Here is a 20,854-nt window from a genome sequence, read left to right on the forward strand (position 1 = left end):
TACAGGGGAACAAAAAGGAGACGAGCTGGGCTGAATCAAGCCTTTGGACAGCAAGTCCTGTACTTGAGCCATAATCTCCTCTCTCTGAGTCGCACTGACTCTATAAGGGGGTCTGTTTGGTGGCTCACTACCAGGCATTAACTCTATCTGATGATCTTCTGGTCTCTCTGGGGGTAACTCCCCTGGTAAAACATCAGAAAAACAATCTTTAAAGTTTACCAAAAACTGAAACCTATTTTTGTCTGCATCATCCATTTCAGCATGCATATCATTCGCTTTTTCTTTTACGAAAACCATGTACGTAGAAATTGCAGACTTTATTGCTTTACCGCATGAAACATCAGATACAATGGGGATAGTGTCCCCTTTATTCCTGGCAATTACACGCTGATTTTTCCCCCTATGTACAAATTCCAGCACTCTTTCAGGAAGAGTCAACTTCACTGCCTTGCGGTGAAACCAAGGCATCCCCAAAACTACATCATAATGTTTCAGTGGAGAAATGAAGAAGTCTTCCTGATCCACATAACTTTGAACATGTAGACGGAGTTTCCCTATCAAGGGAGTAACTGGCACAGGGTTCCCACAAAACATTTGATCGGCATCCAAAGCCCTGCCTAACTCTTCCGTCTTTATTCCCAGCCTCAGGGCTAGATCCTCTGATATGAAATTATCAGTAGCCCCTGGATCAAATAAAATTAGCGCTTGCTGGTCTCTAACTTTGCCCCATGATAGCAGCAATTCTCGTTCTTCTGGGTTCAAAGCATGACCCAATATATCAGGAATACCCCCCGCCATTGGCTTTTGCGGTCCTCGTGGCTTCTCTGCCTCTTTTCCCTTCGATGATGAAGGCTTTTCTGGGCACTGGGCAGCCACATGCCCCTCTTTACCGCACCTGAAGCATTTCCCATCTCTACGGAATTCCGCTATCTGTTCAGGGGTAAAAGTAGATTTGCCTTTATAGGTCTTTGAGAACTGAGTACCCCTCGGCTTCTGAGGCTGAAACCCTTTCTTTTCAGCCTTAGGGGACTCTTTCTTTTCTGATTTTATAAAATCAGATTTCTTTTTATCAGCACGTCCTGCATGCAAGGATGGCACTGTAGATGGATCTTGTAGCGGTACAAGACTCGCTACTGAGGCTGAATGCATAAGATCTTGAATATTCTTTGCCCCCAAAGCATTCACTACTGCCTGAATTCTTGGAGTGAGACCTGCTCTGTACTTTCTCATCTGGGTACCTTTGGAGATCTTTTTGAACGGTGCAACCTGCAAATAAGCATCCCAGAACTTTTGGTTGTACCCATCCACTGTATCTCCTGCATCCATGTGCAAGCTGTCCCAGTCTTGAAGAACATGGTCTCTGAACTGTTTAGGCATGAACTGCTGGTAGAAGGCTTTCTTGAAGCCCTTCCACTTTCTTGGGACTGACCCATCTGTAGTCAGTGCACTCCACCATGCACTAGCCGTTGCTGTTAAGTGTAAGCTGACCATTCTTAATTTGGAGGATTCTGAAAATTTCTCTGTACCAAATGCAGCATCAAACTGTCTGATAAACTGCAATGCTTTGTCTGTATGACCATACTGTCCATTGTAGGTCATAAACTTGACAGATTTTCCTCCCTCTTTAAATTCCCTGGTCGCTTTGGAAGACTTTCTCTTCCCAGACTTCTCGTGTTTCCTTCTTTTCCTGGATGGTTTATCTGATAAGGAAGAAGAAGACACAGAAGTCGAACTCGAGGTAGACGGTGATGGACTAGGAGATCGGTGACGATGCCTCGATCTCTTTTTACTATGGGACCGTCTCCTATGAGATCTATGAGATCTCTCTCTCTCAGACTGTACACGGGAGTGTGCCTCTGGCATTGGCACGTCATATACTGGATTAGGCATAGCCTCTGCTGGAAACAAATGCTGAGCCCTGGGGTCCCTTTTTAGATTTTCCAGCTCTTGTATACGAGTGCGTACCATTTGTTCAAATTCTTGTTGAGTTTGCAGCACATTCCTCTGTCTTGGATGCACATCCCTATCTTGAGAATCCCACTGGATAGGTGATTGATCCATATTCTGAGATCTGCAGATTTTCTCACACTGTGCAAGTAATTAATGCACACTACCTTTGCTTTTCCAACAGAAAAAGTACCTCAACAAGAGGTGTTTTGCACTCACAATCTATGCCAGTACGGGCTGTCAGTTCAAAGCATGTACCCACACAGTTGCCAAAGCATCATCAACTATGTTGCCCTTTTCTGGCTGCTGCAGATGGCTTCAAAAGGCATCTGTTTTTCCCTCTTTTTACTTTTCAAAGGCATGCATTTTCCTTTTTCTGCAAATCTCTGTTTTCTCTGGTTTTTCTCTGGTTTTCTGCTACTTTTCTGACAGTAAAAGTCTGACAGGCAAGAGAAACTTGATAGCCAAAACTGTCTCTGCAACTGTCTCTTTTTTTTTTTTTTTTTTTTGGTGAAAACAGTAACCAGATGGTAACTACTGGTTACTCTAACCGACTGTCTGGTTCTGGTCTGGTTAGTCTGCAACTAGACTAACTGGACTGGTTACACCAACCAAACTGGTCTGGTTAGGCCAGCTTAACTGAACCAAAGTTGAACTAACTGGATACTGGTTCAACTAACCAGAGTTAACTGACTGCGGTTGACTTAACCAGGGTTTCACTAACCACGGGTCTACCAACCAGGGTTTAACTGTACCAGGATTAAGTTAATCACTGGTCTGCCAGGCTGGCTGCCACGTGTCAGTGCCATGTCAGCATCTGAGCTGACTGCCACCTGTACTGCCACGTCAGCAATTGCACGGTCTGCCACGTGTCCTGCGCCACGTCAGCGCCACGTGTCCTGCGCCACGTCAGCGCCACGTCATCTATTGCATGCGTGAACCTGCTGGCTGCCACGTCAGCTGCTGACTACCACATCAGCCTAAGGTTCTAGACCTTGGCTGGTAATTATCATCCGGGGTCTCGCGTCGCCCCTGTGGAGGTTTACGTGGCCATCAGATCAGAGAAGGCGCCAAAACGTTAAGGCGACGGTCGAAACCCCCCCCCCCCTGCTTCACGTCGGAACCTGTTCTTTCGCTGCGTGTAGACCCGCTGCTTTGCACATTCGCTACACTTTGTTAGCCATTGCGGATTACACCGGCAGCTTGACGCACAACAATAGGGGCTCCAAACAATGAACAAGGTTTTCTTCTCGCAACGTGAGCTCCAAATCAAGTCCCGTCACTTATGCTTACTGCGTGAACAGAATCTCTGCGTCAATCTTTCCATCAACGGAGCTGCTTCCTTCCCGTTCCTTTCATTAGCGCCTAGCTCTGCACCATCTCAAATCCTTACGCTCTTCACGCCTTATCTACCCGATCGTCAAAGCTTGAAAAAGCCTCGAAAACAGGGCTCTGATACCAATACAACCGGAACTGATCGTGGGAAATAAACAGCTATGGATTCACGTCAACGACTGAATTAAAACTGTCCACAGCTCTCCCTTCTCTAAAGCTCTCCCTCTCTCTCTCTCTCTCTCTGGACAAACACTAGGGCCCAGGACAAATTGTCGGGCTGGACCCCCCCGAAGGTCTTTATTACTTTCAGAAAAACTGTTACAAAAGTTCAGCAGGAAGCTGTCTCGTAAGTCTCTCTCTCATACGTGAAAAGAAATCCTTCTTTACAAGGGCTTCAAACCCCATTCAAATTGGCAACATGCCACTTGTCTACAATCTAGACTAACTCTTATTACAAGCCACTTAGGGCCATTCTGGAGTCTTCCAGGCTCTCGGTCACACGAACCGCTTCCTAGGTGCTTGTCAGGCTCCCATTTCGCTTAGGAAAAATAATCCTTCCTAGTACCTGCAACAATTAATTAAAGCGCACCGCCATGGTACCCATTAATTGTTAGCGCTTTGCATGCAAATAACACACTGTGGACTAATCCTAGTCACGGTGGGCGTCCCCACTGAACACATGTGCACATCTAAACAAATATATATATATATATAAATAAATATATATATATTTTCTCTGGTTGACCGAGGTCAACACTCTTGATTATAATTAAAGAGCTTCGACCAAAGGTCAAGGCGCTTTAATTATAGCCAAGTCTCTCCAACCGAGGTTGGCACATCTTGGTTAACCGAGGTTAACCCCTCTTGGCGTGTGCCAAGTACGGTCAACATTCTCTGACCGTAGTCAGGTTCACTTGACTGGAGTCAAGTATCTTTGACCGTAGTCAATCCTTTGACCATTAAAAATAACTCTTTGACCGTAATTAACACATATAAAACTCTTTAATTAAGATCAAATAAATGGTCAACTGTACTTTGACTTAGGATATTTACATTGTGGTGACAGAGACAGTGCTTCTAGGCACACTTCTAGGATCCACTGACGAAGGGCTGGCTTTTTGACACCCTAGTGAGGCTGGCCGCCATGTATACGGCAACTTTTTTGGGGAGTGATCTTTTGGCAACAGAGTGGAGCGGTTACAAATGACTATGGATCTAGGACGATCGGGAGTAAACCCTCAGTCCCTCATCAGATAGTGCTGGTAGAGTTTGCCATGACCACTCTCCAATTTGATGCCAATTTTCAGACAGTGACATTCCTCCACAAAGTTTCGGCCCTACCCCACTAGAGATTATCGAGACTGGCACTAGAGTCATCCAGATGGCTAGCAGATAGCGGGATTGATACAGTATGGTATGAACACATGTCCACATGATTTGCCAATCATAGTATTCAGATGGACCGACTTCCCCGCTTTCAGTACAACATGGATGCACCACCCGAGTTGATTCCACGAGATGAGATTAACCGTATCATACAATTGGATCTCCTCCAGCTCCATATGTCTCAAACTTGGGGGGGGGGGGGGAGCGAAGACCAGGAGTTTCCCACTAGGATCTAGTTTTATCACAATCACTTCTTGAGAGTATCAGAGGATGGACTCATCATTAGGCCCCAGTACCTCCAGGACAAAGGAGTCTCACATGCACTGAGGATTGGCATTGGACAGATGCGGATCTCATCCCATCAGCTGAGGATTGAGTCAGGGAGAGCTCCCGGCATACCCAGAGAGCATCGGATTTGCACTTATGCACATTGGGGGAGATCGAGATAGAGGAGCATTTCCATGCATGTGAGCATACTATGCGATCCGGGGACAATACAACTGCCTCTTTCAGGAGGGGTACACCTTTAGTCCACCCTCACGGCTGATCCACTTCCATGACCATGTTTACGTTAAGATGCACTTGATTGAGATGCGACAACACAAAGAGACATTGTTGCAACAAATCAGAGAGCAACATGAGGCAATTGCGCCACATCTCATTGAGGCATACCGAGCACAAAGGCATGTCACAAAAAATATGCATTTGAGGGTGGAGAAGATAGTAGTTGATATGAGGGTAGTATGGGTCAGCAGAGAGAGCCGACGCAATGCTACTGAGCGATGGGCGTAGCGAGCACACATGACACGAAGGGTGACCAGAGCACATACAATTGAGGTCCGGCCTATGTCAGCTCTCCTTAGAGGGGACCGCCAAAGATGAGGCATCACTCTTGACATAATTCATCGAATCCAAAGATCAAGAGACCACAGGTTCCGCTGCACTTCTCACAGTTTCTTTTAGCCTCGTAGACCCTTTGGTCTTCTGAAGACTTTTAATAAACTCTCTCTCTCTCTCTCTCTCTCTTAATGCACGGACAGGAGATAGAGAGGTGGGTTTGCTTGACTTCACAGATGACAGAGATCCCCACATACTCCCGAAACTAGATGCAACTGAGCTAGGGATATTGAGACACTCCGCAGATGCTCCATAGGTGACAGGATATGGGCAACATCTACTTGATTTGGGGGCAGTCCATGACTTGATCATCTATAATGGTCTTCAGAGATGGCCATTGTCTAGAGGACTCCCCTGTTTCCCACATGGCAGTGGACAGTGGACGACCTACTAGGCTCACTAGCCCTTGTATCACGGATACACGATTTCGTTGTACCCCCGCCCCCACTCGGAGTTGCATGTCTCTGCACACATGTTCAATAAGGCTATTTGTCATGGCTTCCCACCCGCCTGGAGCACCACCACTATTGTAGTGATACACAAAGCCGGCGACCCTATGGAGACTAGGAATTACCACACCCTCATGATTGGTCATACCCTGGCCAAGATTTATGGATCGGTTGTAGAGAGGGAGCTCAGTAGTCATACAGAGTCTAGGACAGCGAGCACTAGGACAGGCAGGTCAGTTGAGGATCGAGACGGGGAGAGGAGCAACAGATATGTATGCTTTGCAAGCTAGGAGTAACTGAGACATATGAGCATTTCCTATGTGTCTGCCCCGCCTATTATGAGATCAGGAGACGATACTATTGCCTCTACCAAGAGGAGAGCGGTTTCGGTCCACACACACGATTGATCCACTTCCAAGACCAGGTCTGTATTGGGGGCTTGAGATGCACCAACAGAGGGAGACCCTACTGTGACAGATTAGAGAGCAGCAAGAGGCGATCAGGTCACAGGACAGAGAGACTGACATAGCACAGTGTCAAGTCACACACTTCTATGCATTTTAGTCATCCCCAGGGCACATCGGGATGGAGGTGGAGGAGATAGCAGACATGTGGGCAGCCTGGATTACTGAGAGGGATGCAGAGACCACCTTCAGCACGGAGAGTGACCAGAGCACACTCTATTGAGGTACGTCCTATCACAGCTTTCCCAAGGGGAGACCACCCTAGGCGAGGGGTTACTCTACACATAGCCCAACAGGTTCAGAGATCACAACCCGACAGATGCAGATTCGAGACATTTTCGCCACTCACAGACGAGCCACCACGGTGCCGGGCTTTGGCTTCTGAGCCCGAGTCTCAGATCTCAACATGCTACAGCTCTCAGATAGTTTCTAGTCTCTGGGTTATATCTAATTTTGCTCGAGCTATTGAGCTATGTAGAGTTATCAGTTTATCACCTTTTTAGCTTATCAAATTTACATTTTTTTTTTAAAGTTTATTAGTTTAGCAGTCTTAGCACTCAGCAAGGGCCTTAGTGCGCCCTTTGTTGCAGCCCACCGAGGCTTGTATGAGATCATCCTTTTGGTGTACTTTGTACCTTGTCCCATAGGCCTCTCTCTCTCTCTCTCTCTCTCACTCAGTAAGGGCCTTAGCGTTCCCTTTGTGGCTTGTATGAGTTTCTTTCCATTTGTTGTGATCTCTCCCATAAGCCTGTGAGGCCTCCCGAGGACGTTAATCTCTCTCTCTCTCTCTCTCTCTCTCTCTCTCTCTCTCTCTCTCGATTTTTGAACAGAGGCGTCACTATTGATATAGCCCACCGGATACAGAGATCACCATGCTTGTGAAGAACTAGATTCCTCAAGAATGCAAATGTGTGCAATGCATGCAGAAATTGAATGCCAATTGGCCCTCCAATGGGGGAGGAGCACCCTCGTGAGAGTACTTGTTTCTCTTTTTGACCTATATGCAAGGTGGGATAAAGATGGCGAATGAAAGCAAGGCAGATAGAGAATGCTACGTGAGATTCACAATGAGGGGTGATACCCTTCATTAATGTCCCTTGAGATCACTCAAGTTCCATCTTCCCATTTAGACCTACCCTTAACCCATGACCCATGCAACTACCATTTAATGCACCTTAAATCACCCTTCCCTTCCTATTGCGCCTAGGACCTAGACACATGCATGCACATCTTTATCAATAAAATAAGTGTTACACGTCCAAATTTGGTGTTGTTTGAAGAAATAGGTCTAGCTCAACTAGCCCTATCTACTCAGATTGATCCACCGCCATAACAATTCGGTTGGTGTCATCATACATTTTACATCATTATATTGGTGTATAATATATAATAGTGGTCTAATGTCTTCTAATCACAAATTAGTGATTTCTCTTGTCGTGACACTCCCTCTTGCTTGAATGGGCAGAAGTCCTCTTCTGGATCCTCTCTTGTCTCTTTCTCTTCCTTCTCTTCTTTTTCTTCCCTGTCTACTCTCTCTCGAATGATCACTTTACCATCCCTATAGACAGCCCATTTTCCTGCTTCTCTTGTTGCCATCATGCGCACCATTCCCTCCCTCTGGTGCTCTTGCTATAGGAGAGTGAGTTCATCTTCCAAATAAATCCTAGTCCCTTTCATGGTTGCCCTCATACCTTGGAGAGTGCGCAAAAAAGCGGAGACACCAATGAGACCACTATTGATGAAGCTCAAGACAGCAATGGACATGTCTACCGTCGTGAGTATGAGGGCAACCCTGAAAGGGACTAGGATTTATTTGGAAGATGAACTCACTCTCCTATAGCAAGAGCATCAGAGGGAGAGAATGGTGCGCATGATGGCAGCAAGAGAAGCAGGAAAATGGGCTGTCAATAGGGATGGTAAAGTGATCATTCAAGAGAGAATAGACAGTGGTCAAAGGCCTACTAGTGAGAGACACCCAGATGCCAAAGTCTTGCTCAATAAGATGGGGGTCAATCTCACTCGTGAGACAGCTTGGAGAGTGCGCAAAAAACGGAGACACCAATGAGACCGCTATTGATGAAGCTCAAGACAGCAATGGACAGGTCTACCGTCATGATTGAACAAGACTTTGGCATGTGAGTGTCTCTCACTAGTAGGCCTTTGACCAAGACATTTAGTACCTTGCTGGCCCTTCTCTTTTCTTCCTCCAAAGCTTCAGAGAGAAACTCCTTCTTAGGGGCTGAAGTGCGTTTTCTAACCACATCCTTCCGTTCCATCATCTTTGCCTCTTCTTTACTGATTTGTGGTTTGACTTCAGCATGTGTGCCTTGCAATTTTGCTTGCATAGGTGCCATATCCTTCCTGAGGGTGGCATTTTCTGTTGAGAGAGAGAGAGAGAGAGAGAGAGAGAGAGAGAGAGAGAGAGAGGAAAGAAAGAAAGTTTATTAAAGTCTTCGGAAGACCGATGGGTCTATGAGACTATGACAAACCTGATACAACAGTCAGTTGGTATAGTGACGTTACTAATCGAGCGTTTACTTCCATATAAAGCAAGAAATGCATATCACTACATGACCAGATACAAAGAAAAGCAATCATGTACAGCCTCAATATCACTATGGTCTCTCAACTCCCCCATCAAGGGTGAGGGAGTGATGTCATGAAATCTGATATAGAATGCTGCTGTGCCCCTGTGGCTATGGCTCTGTGTTGTCTCCGGGCCCTAATCTTGTGTCTGACAACGGCGGCGACAATCACTCCGATCGGTCGTGTACCCACCCTGAACATGGATGGGATGTCATCAAGTGTAATCTGAGCATCTCCCCTCTGCCTGAGCTGTTGTGTCACTGCGCCTAGAGCCAGTAGGGGGAGTATCCCTATCATCTGGTAGGAAGAAATCCGTGATCATCCGCTGAGGGGAATCCAGAGATGCACCACTCCTATGTCTCTGTGATCACAAGAGGTTTATAATATTGGTGGAGAGTACGTCCCCCATGGAAGAACTAGAGCTCCAAGAAACTATTGATGAATCTAGGAATAATAGGGAAAAATTCCATCTGGTGTAGTAGTTCTTGTCATGGCATGCTGTTTGTCATGTATCATGTATTGATCATGAGTAGCTTGAGTCCCACTTGGGCCCAACTAGCGTGCCAATGGGAGCCTCAGTGTCATTAAAACATAACTAAGATCTATTGCTAGCATCCATGGCTCCTCTCTGTAAAGTGTAGTGGTGGTGAGCGAGGTGAAGCAGCCTGATGTTGAGATGCGGCAATACTAGTACCCAAGTGGGGCAGGTGCTCACGGGCCCGAGTCCAATCTCCTGCTGACCTGTTTGTTATGTATCATGTGTATTGACCATGAGTAGCTTGAGTCCCACTTGGGCCCAATTAGTGTGTCAATGGGAGTCTTGGGGTCATTAAAACATAACTAAGATCTATTGCTAGCGTCCATGGCTCCTCTTTGTACACTGTAGTGGTGGTGAGCGACGTGAAGCAGCCTGATGTTGAGATGCAGCAATACTAGTACCCAAGTGGGGCAGGTGCTCGTGGGGCCCGAGTCCAATCTCCTGCTTACCTGCGTGTCTGGAAGTTAGGGTTGCACTCACATTTCTTTCAACCTCTTGAAGAAGAGGTCCTTGATCTCTTGCTATCTAAGGACGAATCCCGTGGTGGGTATTATGAATCTGCACCTGAGTCTTTCTTTCTTTCCAGTCTCATAGTATCTAGAACGTTGCACTAGGACATGCTTCTCCGTCTCCACCCCCTTGGATTATTTCTTGTCCAATCATTGATGTAGTAATCGATAGAGAATTCATGGAGGATGTGAACGTAAGTGTTCTTTAGTAGATGCAAAACCAATGTTGTTAATGCAGCTAGCTTCTCCTTTTAGAATTTCTGCTCAATTTGTTTTTAACATTTATGAACATTGGCAGTTCATCATTTGAATAACTATTTGGATATTGTTAGGAAAATCAATAGGATGATTTTCTCTACTAGAGGGAAATCTTGCATTTCCTCACTACCTTCAACTGCCTATGACTCTGTTGCCCCCCCCCCCCCCCCCCCACCCCTTGTGGTTGCGGGCCCTTTTAGAATTTCTGCTGAATCTGTTTTTAATCATTTATGAACACTGGCAGTTCATCATTTGAATAACTATTTGGACAGCGTAATGAAAATTAATAGGATGATTTGCTCTACTAGAGGAAAAGCTTGCATTTTCTCACTACCTTTAACTGTCTCTGACACTAGAAGGCAACAAAATCAGAATCCGCTCCCCCCCCCCCCCCCCTCCCTCCTTTTCCGTGCGGCTGTCCATGCCTCTCTCACTCTTTGAATACTCCTTTAATCTTCACTGACATCCTTTGATGCTACTACTTTCATCTTCACTTAATCCCCTTCCTAGTATACTATAGATTAATTTGCATCTTAGGCTGGCTGACTGCAACTTCTATCTGCTCCATTTGTCATCATATTGATTAGAAATGCCTTTTTACATGCATAAGAAACCACGAAGATATGATACTGAATATTCTTAAAAATACATTATCATTATTTCTCATTATGATAAATGTTTAAGCAAGACATCATTTGTCTGTAACAAATGAAGTTCATTATTTACATGAGAACTCAAGGATGTTATCATTGAACAAAACTAGTCAACAAGCGACGAACAGGGCTGGAGGGCTTATTGATATGTAGTGAGGTTGACTTGCAATTTGTTTTGGTGGCTTAAGAAAATGTTTGCAATTATAATGCCCTATTTGGTGTATTGGTTTTAGATGGAGGCGGCCATGCCCACAGCTCAAAACCTTGTAGTTTTGGCACAGGTGAGTCTGAATACATGTATATTGCATAACATGGCACACTTTTTTCATTGCATTAGAAAGCTGTAAAATGCTTCTTTGTGATGATTCCTATGTTTGCAGTCAACTTGGTGCTTATTCTAACTGGATCCATTTGTAGGGTTTATCAAGATTGGACACTTTCGTTTCTTTCTATAAATACTAGGTTTTTCTTTTTTTAAAATAAAAACAACTAAAGTAAAGACATTCTGTAAGAGAGAGATGGTATTTCTTGGGTTGTGGGCCATGGCAAAGGTAGCCTCCTTGTCTGAAGGCAAGTATTACAGTATGAATGACTACAACATGTTGAGCTTCAACTAAAAGCAGAGGGGATGGCCTTCCTTTCTTATTTTTTGTAAAATAAAAGGATGCCCTTATTAGTTGTTGCAGACACTACTGCCCTTTGTCCAAGAGACAAGTGCCCCCTGTAGGCAGCATATACTTCTGTGAAGGGCTGCATTGAGAGTTATCTCGGTGCTTGAGGCATCTGTTTCGACCTTAATGTGCTGGTGTTCGGTTGGCTTTCCTAAAGGCCAATCCCTCCTTCCACAGAGATGCAGTAGGGTTTCGAGCCTATTGCTGGTTGGTAATTACACTAACAGTTAGAATAACGCCCTACTGGTTTGAATTGGCTTTCTTTTCTTTGAGGTTTATATATAGTCTTAAGGGACATTAGCAATTCAGCGTCTTTTGTTAGTGAATTTACGATTCCTCATTAGGGCTTGATTGGATTCTTTATCTTTAGTGTCTTAGAATGGATTACACCTTGAGAGGCATGTGATATAGAATTCTTGTTGTAGTTCCACTATTTGCCTATATCAATTATGTCTAGATACGTATACATTTCCTTACATGGATTTTATAAATGCCCTTCTTATGTTTTGAGTCATCCATCTACGGCACAATATTGAGCCTCCTTTCATTTATTGGGTGAATCTGCACATCTATCCCTTATCTCCCAAGGCCTTTCTAAAGTAGAAGGCCATTGTATTCTAACGGAGTTCTCTTATTAGATTAGCTTATCATCTCCAGGATTTTGAGACTTATAGACTTCTGATTGCAATAAGCCCTCTTAGCAGGGGGGTGATTGTGGATTTGTGGTTAAGCTTCAAGAAATATTTGTAGCTGCACACTGAAGTGGTATTTGAACTACAAACTTGTGTTTTTCTTGTTTTAGTACTCACCTCAACAATTTGGATTCGATAGAGGAGCTGATAATGTTTTTCATGTTTGCACTAAGCACATACAAGTTCAGCATCACTTTGTACGTAAGGAAATTTTGAGCATTGAAGCTATTCTCGGACAAAAATTCCGATATTTTAACTAAGCCTCTTGCAAGGGTAAGCAAGGGCAATTTTTCAACATGATGGGTGTCAAGCCAAATTCATTGTTCAGCGAGGGGGAGTGTTGGAAAGTGAGTGATGAACTATGGATTAGTTCATTGATTCACCCTTGGGGTGATTAGTGGCCAGGACTATGAAAAGTTGACCCACCTGTAGTCGCCGAATGAGGAGATCTAAGGGGCTTGACACCTACGTAATGTTGTGGCTAGATACATCAGTAGCGGGTGGGACTGAGGCTACCATGTGGGCAGCAAGATGGCTGCCACACGGACAGCAGATAGAGATCCTCCTTGGTGTTCATTTGGGGCAGCCACATGGGCGACCCACAGCAGTAGCAATGACTGGAGCAATCCACAGCCATCTTAGGAAGGCTGCTAAGCTTAGTTCCGCAGGTGCAGAGCATGTTCACGGCAGTCAGCAGAACAGCATGGAACAGACTGGCTGCAGGCGGACAAGAGCTAGCAGGAGGCAGGGTTAATAGGCTATGGGGGCTAGCACAGGGCAGCAGATGGGCCAGGTCTGCCATACAGACAGACTGCCAGGTTGGCAGATCTGTAGACCTAGTTGGTCAGTCTGCTGTATGGGTCAACTGGCTGGCTGACTGGATCAGCTATTTTGGAGCATCCAGCGCCCCTAAATAAAGGCCCCGACCTTTGGGTGTGGTGTCTCAATACTTCAGAGAGCCTTGGGATCAGGCTGCAACCAAAGTAGCAGAAGCAGCTCAAGAGGTCAGCATCATCAGTGCTCAGCCTGCATATCACCTCACATGAGTGGAGCAGTGGGGGTCACCAAAGTGGAGAGTTCTTGCAAGAGCATAGATCCCTGACATCAGGAGCAGTCTAGGTGGAGACCTACACCCATAGGAGAACATAGGGATGAGAGCTTTTTATATGCAGCGTGTTGTGAGCTTAGTTCTTGAGTGTTTATGATTGTGTTGCCAATTTTTCGCAGAAGATTTTTTTTGGATGCTGTAGTTGAAAGCTTCTTTCATGATTTCGTTGTCATTGTGTCAAATTTGTCATGTAGGAAGTGCAATACGCTGCAGCGTGAGTGCAGCATGGGTCAAAAGACTTCAGGTCATCTATGCCTTATCATGGGTTCCAGCTCACTCATTCCAAATTTTGGCAAGTCTAGGAAGTTGAATGGCACCCCCTATCCTATATGGAAATGAAGGTTCATAGTTATCTAGTGGCCACGGAAATCTAGAAGGTGATGGAAGGCACAGCTGAAGCTGTTGATTTGTTGGATGTCATGAGGGAGTTTTCAATTCGGATAGATCCAGGTAGCCTGAAGGAGTGGAACTTGAAGAATGCAGTTGCTCTCTCCATCATTATTGGGACGATTGCAGAATTGGTGGTACCCCATATCCAGGTGGTAAATATGCACATGAAGCATGGAGATCCTGCAGGATCTTTATGAAACTTAAAGCACTGCAAGAATCATCATGTTCCAAAATCAGTTGTTCACCATGATGATGGGGGAAGGAGAGTCCGCCCATGACTTCCTTGTTAGAGTGAAGATTTATAGGGATCAACTGGTAGCAGTTGGCCAAAAGGTGGACAGCAATTGATTGGGCCATGCCCCTGGTTAATAGGCTTCCTCCACAGTGCTACTGGGCCATTGTTGCTTCAGGAAGAAGACAAGGCTTCTCTAGGCAAGCCCAATTGCATGCCACTTGATAGATCAGATGATGTTCCTGTCAAAGCCTTTATGATGGAGATGTGGGATAGGAATGATCAAGGAGAGATGATTGCATCCATGGAAAATCAATGGATGACATCGTTACTTCAAAGTTGATTGAAGGGATTCCTACTATTGGGGATTCACGTGGACTAGCCACAAGGATCTCACTATCCGTGGAATAAAGGACCAAGACACGGATGGTGCTGGTTGTATTTCAGGTTGAAACAGACACAGGTCTTTGGTACCTTGCAGGGTTTGGTCGGTTCTATCTTTTGCGGTAGACGACTGGATGGTTCTGTTGGTGCCTTGGGATTCTGAAGACTCCGGAGCATTCATGGACCAGAAATTGTACTAGTGTTCCAAACTGGATCCGGTCGTTCATGAAGATGTGGAAAAATTCCTAGAGATACTGGAGGTGTGGTATACAAGAATTGTGTATTGATTTTTATTTTATAGATGAGACCTAGTTGGGCTGTACATCTGCGTATTCTCTATTAGATATGAAAGTGTTCTCTATCTTTTCTTGTACTTGCACATGTCTTGAAGTGTGATAACAAAGTGTTGTACCATGGCACATCTTCCGCATTGGATGTCTTTCTTTCTTAGTTGTTGATTGGCAAGGACATGATTCTATCTACACCTTATCTTTAGCTATGCTATGCTCCAAACAAGTGTAGATATGTCATCCAACATTATTTTTTTCGTGCCAATTGCTCCACATGAGCCCACATAGGATCTTTTCCATGTGTGTGTCTCTATGTGCGTGCGTGCGTGTGTGTGTGTGTGTGTTTGAGAGAGAGAGAGAGAGAGAGAGAGAAGTGAAAGAATGAAAGGTTATTAAATGTCTTTGAAGGGCGAAGGCTCTATGAGTCAAAAAAAACCAGATATAGTGAGCCTCTAAGCAGGAGTCTACACACAAGACAAATGCAACATACACATAGAAACACTAGTACATTAAATGTTTGAGCCCATGGAGAGGATGGAAGGTCTGTGTGGCATCCTTGCAATGGTCATCTAGATGCTGTCAGAGGTGTCAAACCCATGGGGGATCCCGATGCACAAAACCTGTGAGAAGGCGTTGGCAACGAACAGTGTGTGTGGTCTGCTGTGGTCTCCTGCTTGTTGCCACTGTCACACCCGTCGATCGTGTCTCCAGTCTTGTGAACATGGAGGGAAGGTCCCTGAGCCTGATTTGTGAATTGACCCACTACCAAGTCTGCCTTGTCTCTTGCTCCAGGCCTTGGCTGCGTTGTCTCCATGGGGCATGCTAGTCCATTGCTATCTGGCTGGAAGAACTTACTCATCACGCTCTGAGTGGAGTCTAGTTATGCACCTTGATCTCGTCTATGTTTCATGCTTTGAGTGGAGTCTAGCTGTGCACCCCGATCTTGTATATGTGTCATATGGCCTCATGAATGAAAGTAGCTAAGCATCTCTGATCTGGGTAAGACGAGACTGGAGAGGGGTCGGAACCCATCCTTGAAGAGACAATGGTAACGACCTCGAATCTCATAGTAAATGGGGCTGTTAGAAATGACCCAATAGAGGGTACACACAGCGGAAGAGTGATAGAAATTCCCAGGAGCTCACACAGTGTGGTGTGGGGTGTGGAATCACAAAATTCTTAAACTTACGTGCATAGAATAGATGTGCAGACTCATCAATAGACAATGAACCAGCCAGATAGAGAAACCACCAAAATAATATATTTCCGTCCCAAAGCTATGGACACAATACAAAAGAGAGAAAGATCTACAGTCCCACCAATGGTGTGGTCCTCTGATCTTACCACAAGGTCCTTCTCCTATTTGCCAGCTATCTGTAGACTCGAGCCCGCGTGCTCCACCTCGAGCATGTGTAGACTTTCCGTCCAGAATGATCTTCTCAACCTTGCTGCCGTGAGTGTCAGCCTAGATAGGCAGCCCTCTGTGAGCTAAGTCTGCAGCTCCTCAGCCCAGTTCACCTCCTGTTCATAGGCCCAACTGGTGCTGCTCTGCTGCTCCTTCCTGCTCCCTGAAGTGCTGCTCCAGAAGATAATTTATGAGGCCAAGGGGCCTCTCCTTTTATAGGGCACAAGGCCCTTTCAAATGGACCGACCAGTCAGCCCTAACTGGGCCGACTGGTCCGACCTGGTTGGCTGGCCCAACCTTGACTCAGCCCAACCAGCCCCATTAGGACCCTTTGCTGGCCCCTTCCAGTGCGGGGTCCAGCCCATAGGTCCCGCCCTCTTCCAGGCCTGCCACTGCAGGTCGCAATCCTGCCCACAAGGCTCGCCTCTGCTCCTGCTATGCTGCGGCATGTGCCAGCTCTGCTTGCAGGTCGTGTCCCTGCCTGTAGACACCCGCCATGCTGCCGTATAGAGGCCATACCTGTCCATACAGGTCCCTGTCCTGCCATCTTTTGTGCCTCTGCCAGGCTCTTGTGCTTCGCCGCCACCTGCTGTACTGCAGCCGTACCTGCGGTACAATTGTCCTGCCATATAGGCGCCTATTCTTGTGCCACTTGTTGCTTCTGTCAGGCCCTTCCTTGGCACCTAGGTTCCATGGCTTTGTGCTGCCCACATGGCAGCCCATGTGCTGCCCATGTGGCAGCCCCTTCAGGCCTTGGTCTACCTCCCCCATGCTCTCCTCATTTGGGGGTTTACAGATGGGGAGGTGACCTTTCCAACACCCCCTCTCACCGACACATCTCGGCCCAATGCCAACACGTCGATGCCGATGCTCCTGGTCGTAGTCCTCTGGAACACTTCGATGTCTAAATCTTTTCCTAGCTTTTAATCTAGTGGCTCCTGCTTCACCAGGTCTGGTTCTGCTTCTGTACACCATCCTGGTACACAAGTCCGCACCTCCTGGCACCACCTCCTTCAGTCACTTTCCTGCCTTCGAACTCGAGCAATCCAGCCACCACGATCTTCCAGTTGTCCCCCTCATAATGAGTGAACAACCTGGAGTCTTCCAGGCACCATGCTCTGAGGGTCTGTTTCAACCAGAGAGAGAGAGAGAGAGGCTTATCAATGCTTACTAAATAGCTTACAGGTCAATGAGCAAAAGCACACACTGACCCATAAGTCAAAACCTAAAGCATCTCTGATTCTACTGAGGTCTTCAAGACAAAACCAAAACCTCTTTCCCATGCCGAGAGTGCCAGAAATACACTTCATTAATTACACCAGTTTTGGACTGAATCCTTGAGTTTAATCTTGAAGTCCTTGAGAGGGTTTGAGTGTGTAGGTCAGCTGCTGTTTGTACAGTCTTCTTTGAGGATCAAGGCTTGAGAGGTTGGCTGCAGGTACCCTATGGTGCAGGAACAGATTGTACGCAAGTGGTTTAGGGCTCGAAAGAGGCAATCCCCACTTTTTGAACAGCTATCTTAAGAAAGGAACAAAATTGTTTCAAAACGTTTCTAACCCAATGAAACAAGCGATTTCATGCCTATGCCAGCTTGCCTTTTAGAGAGCCTGTAGAGGTGATTATTTATATCAAAGAGCAAAAGACATAATGATTTGACAGTATTCTCATCCAGCCTGGTTCTTTAGTAGCTAGGCCTCTTGCATTTAGAGCCCCCACAAGGATGATTGCATCATCTGGTGGTGGATTGTGCATAGACTCTCACCTGATTTGTTTGTGTGTTTTTAAATGTGTTAGATCTCTTGAGGGGTGAAGGAGCTATTTTGTATTGTTAAGTAGAAGGTTCATTGTGCTCCCACAATTGATATGTTAATTGGAATTGTGCTCACCATTTCTTAGAAGAGCACACAATTGATATGTTAATTGGAATTGTGCTCACCATTTCTTAGAATTGCAAGATATATTTGGAAAGGATCACAGCTTCAGAGAAAACAAATATATATTGTGTGAATGTGGGAGGTGCTGTTAAGTGCCAGCTTTCTATCGGTTAATTTCATTTTGATTTCTGACACACTGTTTCTGACTGTCAGGTGCATGCCAACACACGGCCTTTGGCTGTGCCGCTAGCAAATCTTCTTCTTAGACAGGTTTGATGCTGATCCTTCCTATTTTTAATTCCTGGTTGAAAAAACTGTATTATCTTGCTAATCTAATAAAGTTTGACTGGGTATTTCTGCAGTATCTTCTCTCAGTGTTGTCATTGACAATTTGGATGGCAATCTTTCTTTCACATATTCGCTTAGCCTAGCTGCCAATTCAAAGTGTCCAAGGGGTCCTTGGAGTCCCTTGGTACTGCAGCAGAAAAAAGAGTTTGGTGCTGTGAAGATCAAACCCTTACAAGTATCCATTACATGACACATTTTTACAGTCTACCACCATATTATGTTAAACTTCTAAACAGGGAGAGCCAAAGTCCATTGATCATGGTTCTCTTACGAGAGCAAACAATTGTGACTAATGTCACATGCCAAAATTATGCACTTGCATCATGTAAACCTCACAAAATCTTCTAAGCAACAGGCTTGTATGCCCCTTTGTAAGCAATCATCATTCTCCTAATGGATGCAACGGCATGCATATGTTGTAAGCATGCACATAATGCACAAGACTATTTTAATGAGCTCCCACACTTGTTCACATGCCAGCTCATCCTCAAGTGGATGTCTAAACTAATGAATTCACCTTTGGGCATGCAGCTTGATTGGAAACAGGTTGCCTAGCCCTAATTGTGTTTTTTCAAAAGCAATGGTTATTCTGGAAGGGGAAGGGGGGGCGAGGGGGAGAGAGAGAGAGAGAGAGAGAGAGAGAGCATGCACCGATTAGTAATCGCCAATCCAAAGCATGCCTACAAAGAGCCCATGCACCATATTGATTAGAAGATGCTTAAACAAATATATTAATTGGTACCTTCAATGGTCGTCTGCAAGGAATGTACGTTTGGGTATGTATGAGAGAGAGAGAGAGAGAGGTTATTCAAAGTCTTTGAAAGGCTGAAGGGTCTATGAGATTGAGAAAACTACACACAATGAATTGATTGGGTGGAGCCTCTAAGCGGGCATCTGCACCCAAGACAAGTGCAACCTAAACATAGAAACACTAGTACATAGCCCTTGGAGAGGATGAAAGCTGTTGTGTGGTATCATTGCAGTGGTCCTCTAAATGCTAGCAGAGGGATCAAGCCCATGGGAGGCCGTGGTGTGTGAGGTTATGGTGGCATAAAGACCTGTGATATAGCGCTAGCGACAAACAGTGTGTGGTCTGATGTAGAGGCAGTCGACGGGTATGATAGTGGCACTTGTCTGATGCAGGACCAAAGCACCAAACATGGAGGGAAGATCCCCGAGCTTGATTTATGCATTGACATTGATGGGTCCTCATCTATGTCATCTCCCTAGGGCTTGCTAGTCCGTGCTATCTAGTTAAAAAATATGTGATCACACTTTAAGTGGAATCTAATTGAGCACCTTGATCTCATCTATGTGCCATGAGAGCAAATGGTCTCTATGCCATATGGCCTCATGAGAGAGAGAGAGAGAGAGAGAGAGAGAGAGAGAGTTTATTAAAGGCTTTGGAAGATCGATGGGTCTATGAGATTGATAGAAAATTGATACAACAACTAGAAAGGGTGGAGCTACTAAACGAGCATCATCACCCATGTTGAATGCTAAGTGCTAAGCAGTACATAGTCATATTATTAGTAATGGCATCATTGTCATCATCATCATCATCATCATCATCATCATCATCAATTCAATCACCATCAATCACTAACAAGGCTAGCTGGCTCTAGTCAATGCAATGTGCTCCCACAAGGGTATGTGTGTCAGAGAGGCATTGATGTTTAGCCAGTGATGAAGCGGTGGCTGTTGTCTGTGGGTGCTGCCTGTCTCGATCCCTTGGCAATGACTCTACTCCTGGGTCGTGTCCCAGGCTTGAACATGGATGGGAGGTTGCTCAATGTGATCTGCATGCCCGTTTGTTGTTGAGTGCGGCGTGTCTCAAGATCTAGATCTCTGGTGCGCCTGTTATTAGTGGCCACGAGGATCGTGTGATCTGGCTGGAAGAACTACATGATCTTGCTCAGAGAAGGGTCGGGCCATGGAGATAGGTGAATAGGCAAATGAATAAATAGTTCGAGCAATGTGTAAAGAGCAATCCACTTATATAAGGAAAAGGGCTCAAAATGTATTACAAATAGCCATATCTATAAGGAATTGATGTAATGAGGTGTTTGTGTAGAAAATTATCACACCTTGCCTCGATCAAGGCACAAGCCCATCTCTACCTTGAGAAATGCTAGCTCGATAGTATGTCTAGGACTCTACTTAGACACACCTGATCAAAAGTCGTTCTACATCGAGCTTCAAACTTAAATAAAACTGAGAAACTTCTAGACTCACATGTTCTTGGGAAGCGCCTTCCAACCTTGCCCATAGTCATCTATGATCGTCTTCATTGATTGGCTCACTTGCATATTTTCTCCTTGCTCAAGTGTGCCAATCGGGAGCTTGCTTGGATGCTTGGTTGGCAATGCCTTGGTGCCTGTTTAGTTGATTACTCAGACTAGGTAAGTCAAACTACTACTTCAACAAAAAAAATCAAG

General features: G+C 45.4%; 1 protein-coding gene across 2 annotated transcripts in view; it reads left to right on the forward strand.

Moving 5' to 3' along the window:
• LOC147879589 (uncharacterized) overlaps positions 1 to 18,941 on the forward strand; it is a 43,106-nt gene extending 24,165 nt beyond the window's left edge. The window contains exons 11-13 of one of the 2 annotated variants that reach the window (XM_087372130.1): positions 11,256 to 11,303; positions 18,282 to 18,338; positions 18,431 to 18,941. In XM_087372130.1, coding sequence (XP_087228256.1) covers positions 11,256 to 11,303; positions 18,282 to 18,338; positions 18,431 to 18,499 — 174 coding nt within the window. In that variant the 3' untranslated portion in view covers positions 18,500 to 18,941. Of the gene's footprint in view, positions 1 to 11,255; positions 11,304 to 18,281; positions 18,339 to 18,430 lie in introns of those variants that run through there. The other variant, XR_015540691.1, reaches the window with a different exon arrangement.
• The last annotated feature ends 1,913 nt before the right edge of the window (positions 18,942 to 20,854 follow it).

Source organism: Dipteris shenzhenensis, chromosome 33 (assembly GCF_047967505.1).
Source record: "Dipteris shenzhenensis isolate YYH24624 ecotype China chromosome 33, Dip_SZ_1.0, whole genome shotgun sequence".
NCBI classification, from domain to species: Eukaryota; Viridiplantae; Streptophyta; class Polypodiopsida; order Gleicheniales; family Dipteridaceae; genus Dipteris; species Dipteris shenzhenensis.